The sequence below is a fragment of the Clupea harengus genome, chromosome 25 (assembly GCF_900700415.2).
Source record: "Clupea harengus chromosome 25, Ch_v2.0.2, whole genome shotgun sequence".
Taxonomy (NCBI): Eukaryota; Metazoa; Chordata; class Actinopteri; order Clupeiformes; family Clupeidae; genus Clupea; species Clupea harengus.
The window spans coordinates 11215104-11230103 of record NC_045176.1 but is presented as its reverse complement, the minus strand read 5'-3'; the positions used below and the strand labels follow the sequence as shown (position 1 = coordinate 11230103).

Genomic DNA, 15000 nt, shown 5'->3' with positions numbered 1-15000 from the left:
CTGAGGACCCCTCCGCTCTGCTGGCCACGCTCTCCGATGCCCTGCTTCAGTGCAACTTCTGCACCGAGGTACTCGGCGACCTCAATGCCCTCCAGGAGCACATCCGCTGCTCACACGGCTTCCCCAGCCCCGTGGCCAAGGAGAGTAACGCGTTTTTCTGCCCCCAGTGCTTCATGGGGTTCCTGACTGAGGGTACACTGGAGGAGCACGTGCGCCAGACCCACTGCGACTCGGGCAGCCTGCGATTCGACTCGCCGATGATAGTCAGCTCCAAGGATCCCATCGTGGAGGTCTACTCCTGCTCGTACTGCACCAACTCGCCCATCTTCAACAGCGTGTTGAAGCTGAACAAGCATATCAAGGAGAACCACAAGAACATCCCCCTGGCGCTGAACTACATGAACAACGGAAAGAGGTCCCTGAGGGCCCTGAGCCCCTCGTCTCCCATATCTGTCGAGACGGCTCTGCTCAAGCACGCCACCTCCTCGCGTTCAACAAGCGAGTTCATCTGCAACCAGTGCGGTGCCAAGTACACCAGCCTCGATCTCTTTCAGACTCATCTCAAGACTCACCTGGACAGTGTGGTGCCCCAGCTCACCTGCCCACAGTGCAACAAAGACTTCCCCAACCAGGAGTCTCTGCTAAAGCACGTGACCGTTCACTTTACCATCACCTCCACGTACTACATCTGTGAAAGCTGCGACAAGCAGTTCACCTCGGTGGACGACCTGCAGAAGCACCTGCTGGAGATGCACACCTTTGTGTTCTTCCGTTGCACGCTCTGCCAGGAGGTGTTCGACTCAAAGGTCTCCACTCAGCTCCACCTGGCGGTGAAGCACAGCAACGAGAAGAAGGTGTACCGTTGCACCTCCTGCAACTGGGACTTCCGGCACGAGACGGACCTGCAGCTGCACGTCAAGCACAGCCACTTGGAGAACCAGGGCCGGGCGCACCGCTGCATCTTCTGCGGCGAGTCCTTCAGCACGGAGGTGGAGCTGCAGTGCCACATCACCACGCACAGCAAGAAGTTCAACTGCCGCTTCTGCAGCAAGGCCTTCCACGCCATCATCCTGCTGGAGCGCCACCTGCGGGAGAAGCACTGCGTGTTTGAGGGAAAAGCTCAGAACTGTGGCACCAATGGCTCCACCTCAGGCGGTGGCGAATCGGTTTCCAAGGACGACCCCGAGCTGCAAGGCCTCATGAGCAACAGTCACGGCAGCGTAGGAGGAGGAGTAGTACCTGGGGAGTCGCACAACAGCCCCATCGGCAGCGAGGAGGACGTGGACACATCGGAGGTGATGTACACCTGTGACATCTGTGGGGCGTCCTACACCATGGAGTCTCTCCTGACCAACCACCAGTTCCGAGACCACAACATCCGCCCTGGAGAAAGCGCCATGCACAAGAGGAAGGCCGATATGATCAAGGGCACCCACAAGTGCAATGTCTGCTCCCGGACCTTCTTCTCCGAGGCTGGCCTCCGGGAGCACATGCAGACCCACCTGGGGCCAGTTAAGCACTACATGTGTCCCATCTGTGGCGAGCGCTTCCCCTCACTGCTCACCCTGACCGAACACAAGGTCACCCACAGCAAGAGCCTGGACACGGGGAGCTGCCGCATCTGCAAGATGCCCCTGCAGTGCGAGGACGACTTCCTGGAGCACTGCCAGATGCACCCGGACCTCCGCAACTCGCTGACGGGCTTCCGCTGCGTCGTGTGCATGCAGACGGTCACCTCCACCCTTGAGCTGAAGATCCACGGCACATTCCACATGCAGAAGACCGGAACCATGTCCACCAACCATCCGGTCGGCCGCTCGACGGTCATGCCCCACCTGCAGGCCCAACACCAGCACCAGCAGGCCCAAAAGTTCTTCAAGTGCGCCTCCTGCCTGAAGGAGTTCCGCTCCAAGCAAGACCTGGTAAAGCTGGACATCAATGGGTTGCCGTATGGGCTTTGTGCCGCCTGCGTTAGCGCAGCCGGCAGCAAGAGTTCCAGCCCCACTATGAACGGAGCCAAGCAGCAGCAGCAGCAGCAGCAGCAGCAGGGAGTCTCCGCGTCCTCAGGGAATGCCGTCTCCTGGGGTCAGAGAGGAGACAGCCTCAGCCCCAGCGACGCAAAGGGCAAAGCCGCCTCCTCTTCGTCCTCGTCGACGTCCTCCTCCTCGTCCGCGGCTGCAAAGACCCGGTGCACTAGCTGCACTGTGAAGTTTGAGTCGGAGGCCGAGCTGCAGACGCACATGCAGACAGTGCACAGGGACCAGGCCGGGGACGGTAGCGGCGGGCAGCTCCGAACCCCGCAGGTGTCCCCCATGCCCAGGGTGAGCCCGGCTCAGACCGACGAGGTGAGAATCACATTTAACACACCATCTCATTACAGAGTTCAGAGAATGTCACTTTAGAAGTTATTGTGCATTTGTGGCACAGGCTAAAATGAAATGCTAATGTGATGCTAATGTATGACGTGAGACAAAGGAGTACACGCCAGATGCTGTGATTACATTTTTTTAAATCTCTTCGCATTATTTGGTTTCATTCTATTTCAGTTCTGAAGAATTGTACAAATTCCCTGTATGATTGTTTGTCTCTGCACTTAGAAGAAGACCTACCAGTGCATCAAGTGCCAGATGGTTTTCTACAGTGAATGGGACATTCAAGTTCATGTTGCCAATCACATGCTTGGTAAGTCCATCGTTTTATTCTTACTGTCGAACATTAGCATGGTAACGTAAAGTCAAGTACAACTCAAATACTTCATAAACTCCTACTTCACTGTTTTCTGTATAAATTGGTAGGCCATTATTCTGGCTACCATTATGAGAAGTGCCCAGATTAATGTTGTTTGAGAACACGTGTTGTGGCTTTAGTTCATTTATTTTATCAGTGACATGCTGCTTTTTTTTGGCAGCACAATGTTGAGCTATACTCCCTGCTCCCACTTTCATTCCATGTCCTAATTGTGAAAGGCAATTTAAAATGTAGTTTCACACACTGAACATATTTGTCAAGCTAATGTTTCGCCATCAAATATATACGTCTAAGCCAACACACTTGATAATGCCCTTGTTTTATTGTAATTTTTTTGTAGTCACACAATACATACCAATAAAAGACTCACATTATTTAATTAATTAATTAATTCATTCATTCATTCATTCATTGATTGATTGATTATTGGTTTATGTAATTTTTTATTTTGGATTCCATATATCCACCTGGTGTATGTGTTTTGGTCTGGCCCTGTTATAGCAGCGTTATTTGCTCTGTGGCAGTAGTCAGTGTTGTGGGTGACTGAATGATGGTTATACCCACCAAACTCTGTGTCCACTGCGATGGAGGAGAATGATAAAGCAGGCATTTAGCACCATAGGCTCGCTGAGATTTGCCTGACACCCTTCCCGGACAGGAGGACAATGGGGAAGAAAAACATTGTCCCAGATGGGAGCGGCTTTTCTGGCAACGTTGCATTTTCATCCCATTTTATGCCCGAGTCAGCAGGCCAGCCTGTCCATTTGAGCAGGAGAGGGACATTCAGAATGGTTAAGGCCAATCACGCTAGATTGCTGTACAACCCCAACTTGACCCATGGTTGTGCTTAGTCTATTGTTCTCAGAGGACTGGGCTACTATAAATGGGCAGTTGTTGGACAGATTATATATAACACACCCAGCTGCAATGTGCTTTTACTGTGATGTGATTGTCATCCCCATTCATATAAGGGTCATACATGTCATTAGGAATGACAGGGAGGCCATTACCATCACAAGGAGATGTCATCTTTGTCACGTGTGCCGACTAATTGTATGTGAACAAAGCACATGTATGTTTTTTTAACACATCTTTGCAAAATCTTTTCCACTATATCAGAAATGTCACATAACAAGGACGAGCAGCCCTTCATTATAAATAGCAGTTGTCCTCAGTTCTAATAATTACGTTTTTTTGGGGGGGGGGATTATGTCATTGCATGTCTGACCTTTTCATGAATTCCGAATGATGGAGCTGCAGAGCAGAAGGCAGCTGGGGAAGTAGACGTTCAGAGTAGAGAGCATGTGAACAGGAACACCTCATGGAAGTTGTTCAGTGTCAAAACACCCTGTGCTCAAGCCAGTGTGGCCTTTGGGTCATGATATCTGCTCATAAAGACCATGCTCAGGCCTCTGCTGTGAGAAGATGACATTGTCATCTGTCAGTATTGAACATTTTCTCTTACGCCACACAGCTCTGTGTTTGCCAAACTTATGATCAGCGCTGCACAGCCTGATCCACACTCCTCCAGACACATCTTTGCTCACTCTCTCTCTCTCTCTCTCTCTGTCTCTCTATCGCTCTCTCTCATTCACACACACACACACACACACATCATTGGTATTCAGGTGGAATAATTGGAAGGAAACTCAGAATTCAAACAGACATCCCTCCTTTGCCAGCGGTACGTGGGTGTCTGAATTCCAGTCTCACCAGCCTTTAGTCATTCATTTATTCTGCTTGTTTGGTGGGTCTTTCATTACTCTGCATTATCTGCTTTCTTCAGTGGGAGCGAGGCTCATTGATCTGGAACCGAACTGCCTCTCTGTTTGGGACGCGCGCCTAGGCGGTGTCGGCAAATTTAAACACGGCAGGCAATTCTTTCAGGAGCGCACTCGTGCTGCATAAACAGGCTCAGGCGGATTTTTGTTTCGACCCCCCCCCCCTTCCCGCCCCTCATCCCACCAACCCCTTTTGGATAGGTGTGAGTGTAATTTGAGGGGAGTTTGTGTGCGATTTCCCTAACCTGAGTCTAATGTCTTGCTGTGAGTGTGTGTGTGTGTTTGTGTGTGTGTGTGTGCCATTTCTGAAGTGCGTGAAAGAACTGAGGTGCCTGTGTGGCTGGTGATGTGGAGTGTATCATTGGTGTAGAGTGAGTTTGATTGTCTCGCTAGTGTGAGAGTCGAGAGTTTGTGTCAGTGTATGTGTGAAAGCATGTGCAGCGATGGCTACTGAGAGCTTGTCATTATGGATTCAGTGGCATCTTTTACAAAAATAAAGTTACAAAAGGGCATTATTTGATAGGAAAGAGAGCGAGAGAGAGAAACAAAAAGGGGGGAAAGGACATATCCCCGTACATTTAGGTCTTTCAGGTTTGTAGAAAAGAAGCCTGTCATTAATTGGTTGAGGAGCTGGAGTGGAAATGATCCCAGTAATACTAAAGAGAATATTTGCATATAAAATTGATGAGAGTCAACGCTGATCGGCGTGGGTCTACTAACGGAGTGAGGAGCAGCCTTCCTCTGCAGTCCCTCAACGACAATGGGGGTTAAAACTGGACCGGACCGTAATTACCACACACCCGGTTTGAGCCAAAAAACGAGGAAAAAAAACATAAAGTCCTCATTTGGAAAAAGCTCTAAATACCTTCTCCCCTGAAAAAGGGACACTCTCTCCTTTTAATGGCCATCTGCACAGGAGAGGCGAAACGGGAGGCCGGGGTCATCGGCGCTCAGCTGTCACCGTTATTAGCGTAGGTAATGGGGCAGGCGCTCGACTCTTTAGGGGTACGGACACCGCCAGCGTCCCTCCGCTTTTCTGCGGTGTCAGTTTGCTCGCAACGACTATATATAGCAAGATGCCGTGACATAACGATCCCGCAGCTCACAAAGAGTGCGGTCGTCGTTGAAAAAAAGAAAAAGGAGTTAATCTTTGCAGTCAGGAGGAAAGTGTCGTCATCTCTCCGTCTCACACTGGCAGTGCCATCCCACGCTCCCTGCCTTTCTCCTCTGCACCCAGAGAGCCACTCTGCCCGTCATTTGTGTGTCGGCCAGAAACATTTTGATGCATGGGCATTATGCTCAGATGCCGACAGAGCCCCCCAATCACCGGCGGAAAAGCACAGCTTTGCCGCGTAGCTGCTAAACATTTAACATGATAATCAGGTACATTGCTGGAGAGGGTGCAATGTGCTGCGGACAGACAGGATGGGAGGGATGGGAGGGAGGGTTGCTGCTGCTGGGCTCAGCGAGGGCCAAGCTTGCCAGGAGCCCCCCGCATGCCCCTGAGATGGAGGCCGTAGCCTGCTAGGACCCAGATGGATCCCTCCACATTTGCTGTACAGCTGGTCGCTCTGTTTGGGGACCTGATGTGATACTCCAATCAAGGCTGAAAAAAAAAAAATTGATATCGCCACCAACCAAGGAGCAATTTTATAGTGAGCCAGAAGACAGCTGGCCACTCTTTAGTTTGGAGTTTTCTGGCATGGCGATCGCACAGTACTGAGGGTGTCCGTTTCTTTGCTACAGGAGAAGGGATTTACGCAGCCTTCAGCTGTTCTGGGCTCCGTCAAATCTGTCATTTCTCCCCCCCCCTCCCTCCGCTTGTTTGTTTAAGATGTTGATTTAGGCTCTGCTGGTTCTCCACACACATTTGAAGATTTGGTCGTTCATCATCAATTTGTGCAGAACCAAATATTTGAGGTTGGTTAATTAAACCTTCCAATCTGATTGCCATGGGTTAACTTTGATTTTAAAATATTCGATATTAAGGAATAAAAGCTTGATACATGATGGTCTTGTTGGTGTGGATACAGCGTTTGTTCAAGTTGTTGGAAGACAAATTTGAAGGTCTTTCCTTGACAGATAAGCATGTTAGCTTTTGCCAGCAGGGCATAATTTCAGAATGCTCCTCTTTGACAACAGTGTGAACTATGACCCTCCCAGCTCCATGGGAGCCTGTTTTTCACCCGGATAAACCTGCTGGGCGAAAAGCCCTCGCTCAGATTTGAAGAACCCTGATGTGTAGCTCTGTATGCTGTACTTAAACAAGAAAAACTGTCCAGAGCCAACAAAAGATAATAATAATAGTAGAAAAAAAAAATCCTCATTATAACTCTATAACTCTCCTACGTTTCTTGTGGCCAAAGTGTCAGGGCTGTGAAGGACGGGCTTTAAAACTACCCAAAAGCACGAAAAGCCCCCCCCAAAAAAATTCCAGAAAGCTGATTTTGAGGGTCACCTCTAGCAGCAGTTTTTTTGGTCCGGTGACAGAGGCAAGCGACCAAGCCAAGGCAGCGAGGAGGCTTCCATGGCGCTGGTGGCCCACTCGGCCCAGCCGGAGCGGGATGGCGGGGAGGGGGAGGCTGGCAGGAGGCAGGGGCGGGGGGTGGCTAGGGGGCGGAGAGGGGCACACATTTGCTGTACAGCTGGCCGCTCTGTGTGAGGCGGCACCGTGGGCTGTTACCAAGCTGGAGAGGAGCAGGGAGCGAGCGAGCGAAGCCTCTAACCCTCCGCCATTCTATCCCACTACCTTCCTCCCTCTTTCTCTCTTTATCTCTCTCTCTCCCTCTCTCTCTGTCTCTTTCTCTTTATCTCTGTCTCTCTCTGCAGACAAAAACACCCTTTCCCCATTCTCAATCTGCCAGCCATTCTCACTTTTAGAGGAAGTCTAAACGAGTGTTTACATTGAGGAGAGGGGGGGGGGGGGGGGGGGGGAGTCGATTTAGATATGTTGCCATCAGAGGGCTGTAAATCGTGCTTGACACGTCGTCAGAGCTCCTGGGAAGATCAGGGAGGATGACATGTTGACTGCTCAGTCTCCGCAGTTCCCCCGCTGCAGGGATGGCAGCCTATTCCATCCGGGGCTCTGTGTAGCTCAGGGTATTGGAGAAACGTAGGTGGGTGTGTCAGGAAGTCTTCCGTGGTGCTGCAGTAACACAGAGGAATCACAATAAGTTTTCTGATATTTTATTTCAGCCTTGGAATGGCATTAGTACTGTACAAGAAAAATGCTCCCTAAATTACACTTCTCATACATATATCCTCTCTTTCTACATCTTTTTCTCTCTCTCTCTCACTCTCTCTCTCTCTCTCTCTCTCTCTCTCTCTCTGTTATAAATGTAGCAAGTTTCCCATAAATTGTAGCTTCACTTTACAAGCAGAAATGCGTTTCAGTTGTGCTCACTGACTGCTCTTGTGCCTGTTCAGTCCATTAACCAACACAGTATACTGTCAACAGCCCAACTGCCATCTGATGCAGAAGCAATCCAGTGACCGTGTACAACCTGACACACTATGTCCGGGGAAGGGATGAATAAAGAAAAAGACAGAGAGTGAGACAGAGAGAGAGAGAGGTGGGGAGAAACCAATCTGAGCGTACGCTACACTGGGCGCAATTTCCGCCTGCTTTTATTAATTGGTGATTAATAACACCTCTCTGTTCGTTAGCGCAGTCACCTCCCGCGCAGCCGAGTGTGCCGCTGTTAATGAGCAATTACGCGCACCTTCCCGCTCGTTGCATTATAGCTCTCGGAGACTAATGCGGCGGCCATGAGGGGAATGATAAAACAGCAGTGGCGCCCGTCTCACAAACCCCCCCCCCCATCCAGCCCCACGTCCTCCATCACCACCAGCACCACCGTGAACGCCGACACTTGCTCAGGATGCTCACAGTCACAGAGACTGTCCACAAACAGCTAAGACAACCGTGACAATTTACTAGAACTAATTTTTTTTTTTTTCATTTAAACAATTGCTTTTTTTTTTTTTTTTTGTCTTTCATTAAGTGGTTCTGTTAATTGTGTGTTGTCCTGTGTTGTGGAGTACTGGACTACTCTAAACTACTGTGAGTAATGGGAAAGACTGCTGTCATGATCATTTTCTCACCATGGTTCTGGAACTCTGGAACTCTCCAGTGAGGGTTTTAAGAGGGGAGAGAGATATCCATTAGGTTATTCACATACAGAATTGATGTGATCTCCCTTTGTTCCCACTACATTGTAAGTGTAAGTAGCTTTATTGCATACCGTTATACTGTGCGTAGTATACCTCTGTATGTGTGCCAGCGTGTGTACAGTATTATGAAAATCTCTCTGCATTATTAATGCATCAGCCATTTTTTGACTCCATTGTTCGCAGAGAGCACTGTACTTTTTTGTTGCAGTGCAATGGGTGGCATGAGACTTCTGCTCTCTTTCTCCTTCTCTCTCTCTCCCTCCCTGTCCCTTTCCTGTGCTAGAGGCCCCGGCCATGTTTTATTGATACGCAGGAAAAAGGGGGACGTGTGCATTACCACCCTTAATGCCAACCCTTGTTCTAAAGTACCCCCCATAAATAGTGGATGATCAGAATTAGCCTCTGTGCTAGTGCTGAGCCTCCAGGGGTGCTGAGGTGTCACGGAGGCCAGGGAAGCATGCGCTCTCTCCTGAGCTCACTGCCTCACTGCCTCACTGCCTTTTACCCTCGGCAGGGGTTACTAAGCAGGAGAGCAGAGAAGAGGGGGTCCAGATACAGGGGGTGGGGGGGAGGGGGAGGGGGGGGGGTGATGAAGGGGGATGGGGCAGTGCAAACAGACAGTCCTGACTTCCGAAAAGGTCAAAGCTGCAACCCACACCTCCTCTCAAAAGCTCAGCCCAGCCTCGGGAGGGTCGCCCGTCGCTGGCTCCCTCACCCACAGCGAAGGGTTGTGTGGCCAGAGGAGGATTAGAGAAAGGGAGACAGGCTAATGTTTCACTTAGCACTAGCACTGCAGGACATGACACCAGCGATGACAGCTCGCGTCAGTCGCAAAAGCGAATACGGTCTTGCATAGTCTTCACTTGACGAACCAATTTACACATGTACATGTCTGAATTCAAAGGCTCTCGAGTGCATCGGCTTTCTAGAGTTTCCAGACTTTCAAGGCTGACTTGGTGTGAGAATTGGTGAGATTGACCAAAACAGGTGTATTTTTTGGCGTGAGATGCATTGAAGTTGTGGATTTTTTTTTTTTTTCATGCCAGCTTTAGACAGGAGATGAAAACATGTGTCTCACGCAAAAGCGCAAGAGCTGGCCACCCTGCTTTCTCAGACAAATAGAATGAATGTTAAAGCGTGGTCCATTACTTGTCTTAGTACCAACAAAAGAGGACCTATTAGAACACTTTAGCGTTCTTATAGTCTTTATAGGTCCTCTTTGCTAGTAAACATTAAACAGTTTTGAGTTAACAGAGTCTTGTCAGCGGGTCAAAATGAACCTAGTCTCATGAAGCAAAATGACTCCATGGCAACATGAGACTAGGTTCATGTTGGTCAGCTGCCTGAGTCTGTTAATACTTTTAAATGAATAGTTCACTTAATAATAATTTTTTTAATTATACTAATAGTATCTTACACAAAATAATCACCCTTACTCCATCACCACCAGTGTTCCCCACCTCCACTCCTCCAACAAACAATTAAACAAACAAAATATCCAACTTGTGAAAACTAGGTGTACGACACTAGGTGTACGAGAGGTAAATCTCTCTCCACAATTAATGTTTTTCAGCCAAACTGAGATCAATAAACTGGGATTTTTTTTAACTAACATTAATGGTGTTTTTTCTCAAAACCCTCATCAGTTTACTGATTCTACTGATATGTTACCCTACTGTCAGTGACACTGTCCAGCTTTAACATCAGCTTGCCAGCCAAGACGATTGTTCATTAAACACTTTTGACACAAGAAAATGATTAAGCTCAATGTCTACAAAATCTGTATTATTTTTTATTAATACAATGAGACAATAGTTTTTATCATTATTGATATGTGTTCACCTCTGGCACCTTGACTAGCTAATGTTAGCTATTAGCTAAGTAGCTGCATGGGAACAATAGTCTACTGCATTAGCTTAGCTTAGCATAGCAGACTAGCTGCCTGCAGCGATGGCAGCTAGCGAAAAGAGGGTTTTGTCAACATATCGTTGTGTGTAGCAATTAGCACAACAACTGTAAGCTTAGCATGCTATTAAATGTATACAGGATAACCACTAGCATGTCAGCTAGCTAATCTAAAATACTAATTAAATCCCTTTTTAAAAAATTAGGTGGTTCTTCCATGAACTCATATGTTGTGATTGCACAATGCACAATCATGCAGTCCCATTGACTTAGCAGTATTCGGTGGAAGGCTTGTCCCACCCCAGTGAAGTCACTGGGACCCATACATCACAGTCGTTGCTGGTCTAGCTCTTCCGATGACCATGTTCAGATATTGTAAAGTAATCTGTAACCTGTAACCTGTCAGATATGTAAACATAATGGTGTGGTTGAAGGTATTAACAGACGCTTTTGTCCAAAATGAGTTACAAAAGCATCCTACATTGACCAGAAATCAGAATGTAGACATGCACCTGTATGTGTGTGTGTGTGTGTGTTTATTCACATTTGCACACACGTGTGTGTTTGAGACACTCAAGAGTGCAGTGGGCAGTCCTTGTAGACCCCCCCCCCCCCTCCCACAGCACTGAGGCCTTAATAATAATGTGAGCAGCACTGGACTTCATCACCCTCCCGTTGGCGCGGCGCGCTGCCAGGCCCGCGTGGCTGGCCGCGGCAAGGTCAACAGCGCAGGCAGAGCCAGTCGCTGGGCTCCTGGAGGCCAGTGCGCGGGAGCGGGCCGCGCCATCTGTCTGCTCAGGCCTGCCATGCCCGCAGAGAACATGCCGGAGAAACTCACTCACACGCTCGACACTGAGCTCATTGAGGCTACGGCACCGGTGCAGGCGCTGACGCTCGTTCCATAACGCAGCATCCGTCCAGTAGAGCCGACGTATAAAAATACAATAAACCACGAGGCACCGCTAACGGCGAGATGTGTGTTGATGCGGATGAGGTGTTTTGCATCTGATGCAAATGATGCAATTCAACACAATCCACCAGCCTAAAACAACTGTATGACAGAGACACTGTTTTGCTTCAGTCAATAAGATGGAACCAACTCTTGTACATGTACTGGGTGGGTCTAGTATAAATAAACACAAGAGAAAGAGGTTCCACCGGTCGTGACTAAAAGTGCTGACCTCTAGGGGATTTGAAAAGCAGAGAGGAGGAGGAGGGGAGAAAGAAAAAACAGAGGCATGTATCTGGCTGTCCTGTTGCGCTTGTCTTATTTCTCCACCCGAGCGGGCTGTGGCTGTTTGCAGGCTTCACGCGGCGCTGTCCCCCTCCTCCACCCGCCCCAGCTTCTCTTGTTTTTCACCTTGCCGGGCCCCCCGGGGTCGGCCGGTGCAACGGGCTGCTGATTAGCCGCCCTCTCAGTGAAGACCTTTACCATGCCCTCTGGCCGCCGCGCCGGAACCCTGTGGAATGTTCCAAAGCTCTCTAATAGGTTTCAGGTGCTGCGGGCCACTGGCCAGCCCCTACAAAGCCCCCCCCCCCCCCACCACCACACTCACACCCCACCCCACACCCCCCCCACCCCACCACCACACTCACACCACAACCCCTCCCCGTTCCACTTCTCATTGCATCCACTTCAAGTGGCACCATTTTTTTTTTCGTGCCGTTGTTGTCGTCTCATCTTTAGAGTCCTGTGAACAGATGTGTAGTAAAGCAGTCGTTCAAGAGGTCAAATGAGTGGGCATCCTTTCTTTACCTTTTAAAAAGAGAGCGCTGGCGGCAGGATCTTGATCAATAATGTCACAGTTCATGACTTTAATCCGGTTGAAGACAGATGATTGATATCACTCATTTTATATGAAACTCATTGACATGACTCTTCTTCCCCTCGCTTCATAAGAATTTTGTGAAACTGACTACACTGGGAAAAAAGAGAAGAGAAGAGACACTGAAACACTTTAGACTCAGATTTCATGCCCAATAAGGAACATCGTTAATACAAAGGTGGTCCTTACTTTTTCAGTTTTAGTCCCATGATATATGACTCCAGTAGAAACCCATAAACAAAGGACTGTAGTTTCATGTGTTTGGGTATACAATAGCGATCTATAACAATGAACGCCTCCCCACTGCCTAAACATTCTCTGCTGGCTAGCGTATGTATGTGATGAGCGTGTGTGTGTGCAGCATGTGTGTATGTGCTTTCTTGACCTCTCAGATGCGGCAGACTGCCAGCTCTGTCCCCTTTCCTGAGCCTCAGGCCCTGCTCGGCACATGCTATACACACATGGGGTACAGAGGGAAACTCACCCACACACACACACACACACACACACACACACACACACACAGACAGAGACTCGCACGCAGAGTGCTACGCTTCCTGCAGCCACAAAAGCCGCAATGCTGATTGCTGATCGGAGACGTGCTAATGAAATCTCTGCACGTGTGTGAAGTGGAAACGTCTCAGTTCGGTCTTTGCTAAGTTTTTGAATGCAGACGATGCGTTTTCATCATGGTTTTAATTGCACCGCAATTGCAGTGGAAGGCGAGGCGAGCAGCCCATGCATGGTGTGTGCCAGGTTGCATCATGGTAGGGAGTGCCGGGCTGTAAAATCAGCTCATTGCTGATGACGGAGGGGGTTGTTGTGTCTGTTTGTTCTGTTGCAGTTTTAATGTGGCTTTTGGTTGAAGATGACAGGGGTGCCGTGGATCTCTCGAAGTCAAGATGTGTGTTTGCGTGCACGCCTGGTGCACGACAGCGGCTGTCGCATATGTGTTTGCGCTTGTGCACAAAGGATGTTTTTTTGTACTGCCTGCTTTTTCTGTCTGTTTTTTTTTGTTGAAAACATTTCTGCATTAATCAACAGTTAAAATACAGTTTTATAGTAAGAGAACATCAAAGGAGTTCACACTTCAGTGAAACATTACACTTTATTGTATCATGTAATTTCTTGTCTTCAATTATTGAGGAAATCATGCAGACACATTCTCCAACTTGCATGCATGACACACACACACACACACACGCACCCACACGCACACGTGCACACACACTTGCATGCACACTCACTCACTCAGACAAAAAAGAACTGTGTTTCCAAGTACAGTTTTCCAGTTCCTCCTCCTTCCCTTTCTCATTCCACCCAGAGCATTAGAGTTCGTTTTGAACATCGAGGCGACGTGGCTCTTTTGTCTTTCCATTTGTCCCCCCCTGCACCAGGAGACGTAAACCTTAAGCCACTCTTCCACTGATTAATCTTTAACGTTTATAATTACTAATTAACTTAGTAAGAGACTTTTAATGTAGTCCTCTTTCAATGGGGAGCCGAGAGGACAACAGATCATTAGCTTCAATAATGAACGTGGAGGAGACAGATAATGGCTTGTGATATGCCAACACTGACAGTTATATTAAATGAGGCGGCGGTTCACGTGAAACACCGCGGAGCATGTACCCAGTGGAGCAGGGGGGTGGGGGTGGGGTGGGGTTGGAGTGGGGACGGGGAGAGGGACCAGAGACGAGAGGTCTGAGAGAGACAGCAGGCAGAAATGGTGCACTGGAGTGAGGAACTAAAAGGCTTTCTCTGAGTGTTATGGCCGCTGCTTCTCCAAACTTTCTCAGTCCGTTCACACATGCGCTGGAACAAAGCCGCTAAGCTGCTGAGCTCATTGTTCTGTCAAGTAGTGTGAAGGGGGGGGGGGGGTGCGTGCATCACACGTTTGATTTGGAAAACATCTTTGTCTGATCATACTTACCACTGTCATTAACATTTTGCAAGAGCACGCTGTGTCTTATGTTTTCATTGACGTTAAATGTAGCTGATTGTTCTTCCTCTTAACCAACTTGAACACAATTTGTAGTCATATGGCATCTGACATGTTAATAAAAAATAACATGTTTTAATTACTGTTTCTTTTCTCTCAAAGTGCAACCAAATGAAAAACCTCTAAAATGAAAAATATTCTGTGTAGGTTGATGTAATTACCCTTAGCCCCCATTGTCTTTGAGCCTTTTGTGGCCTGGCTATTAGAACAAAAGCCATAATGTCTGTTTTGCCTTAATGACAGTGCTACTACGACAAGTCCCCCCCCCCCCCCCCCCCAACACTGGCCCACTTCAGGGGAAGGTGCTTATGGCATAATGATTATTACCATTAAGAAATATTAATGTGTTTAGCGCTTCTAACCCAGTCGCTCATTATAGCCTGAAATGTGAGGCATCTGAGGGGTGGGGACCAGAGCCAAAATGGCCCCTTAACACCCAAGACTCACCATCCACCTGCGCACCCACCTCAAACCAGCAGAGGTTACACTCGTCCCTCCTTACACTGATCCAATCAGCGTCTCTTTTATTTCTTCTGCATGAGCTCTTTCTCAGTCTTACTGTCTC

At 48.6% G+C, this 15000-nt stretch overlaps 1 protein-coding gene across 7 annotated transcripts in view; it reads left to right on the top strand.

Moving 5' to 3' along the window:
• Positions 1-15000, top strand: part of LOC105900508 (zinc finger protein 521) — a 100462-nt gene that overhangs the window by 43973 nt on the left and 41489 nt on the right. For 5 of the 7 annotated variants that reach the window (XM_031562908.2, XM_031562907.2, XM_031562906.2 and 2 more), the window contains exons 4-5: positions 1-2345; positions 2598-2682. The exon at positions 1-2345 is cut by the window's left edge and continues 1164 nt beyond it. In XM_031562908.2, the coding sequence (XP_031418768.1) occupies positions 1-2345; positions 2598-2682 (2430 nt within the window). The remainder of the gene's footprint in view (positions 2346-2597; positions 2683-15000) is intronic. The other 2 variants (XM_042703785.1, XM_031562905.2) reach the window with 1 other exon arrangement.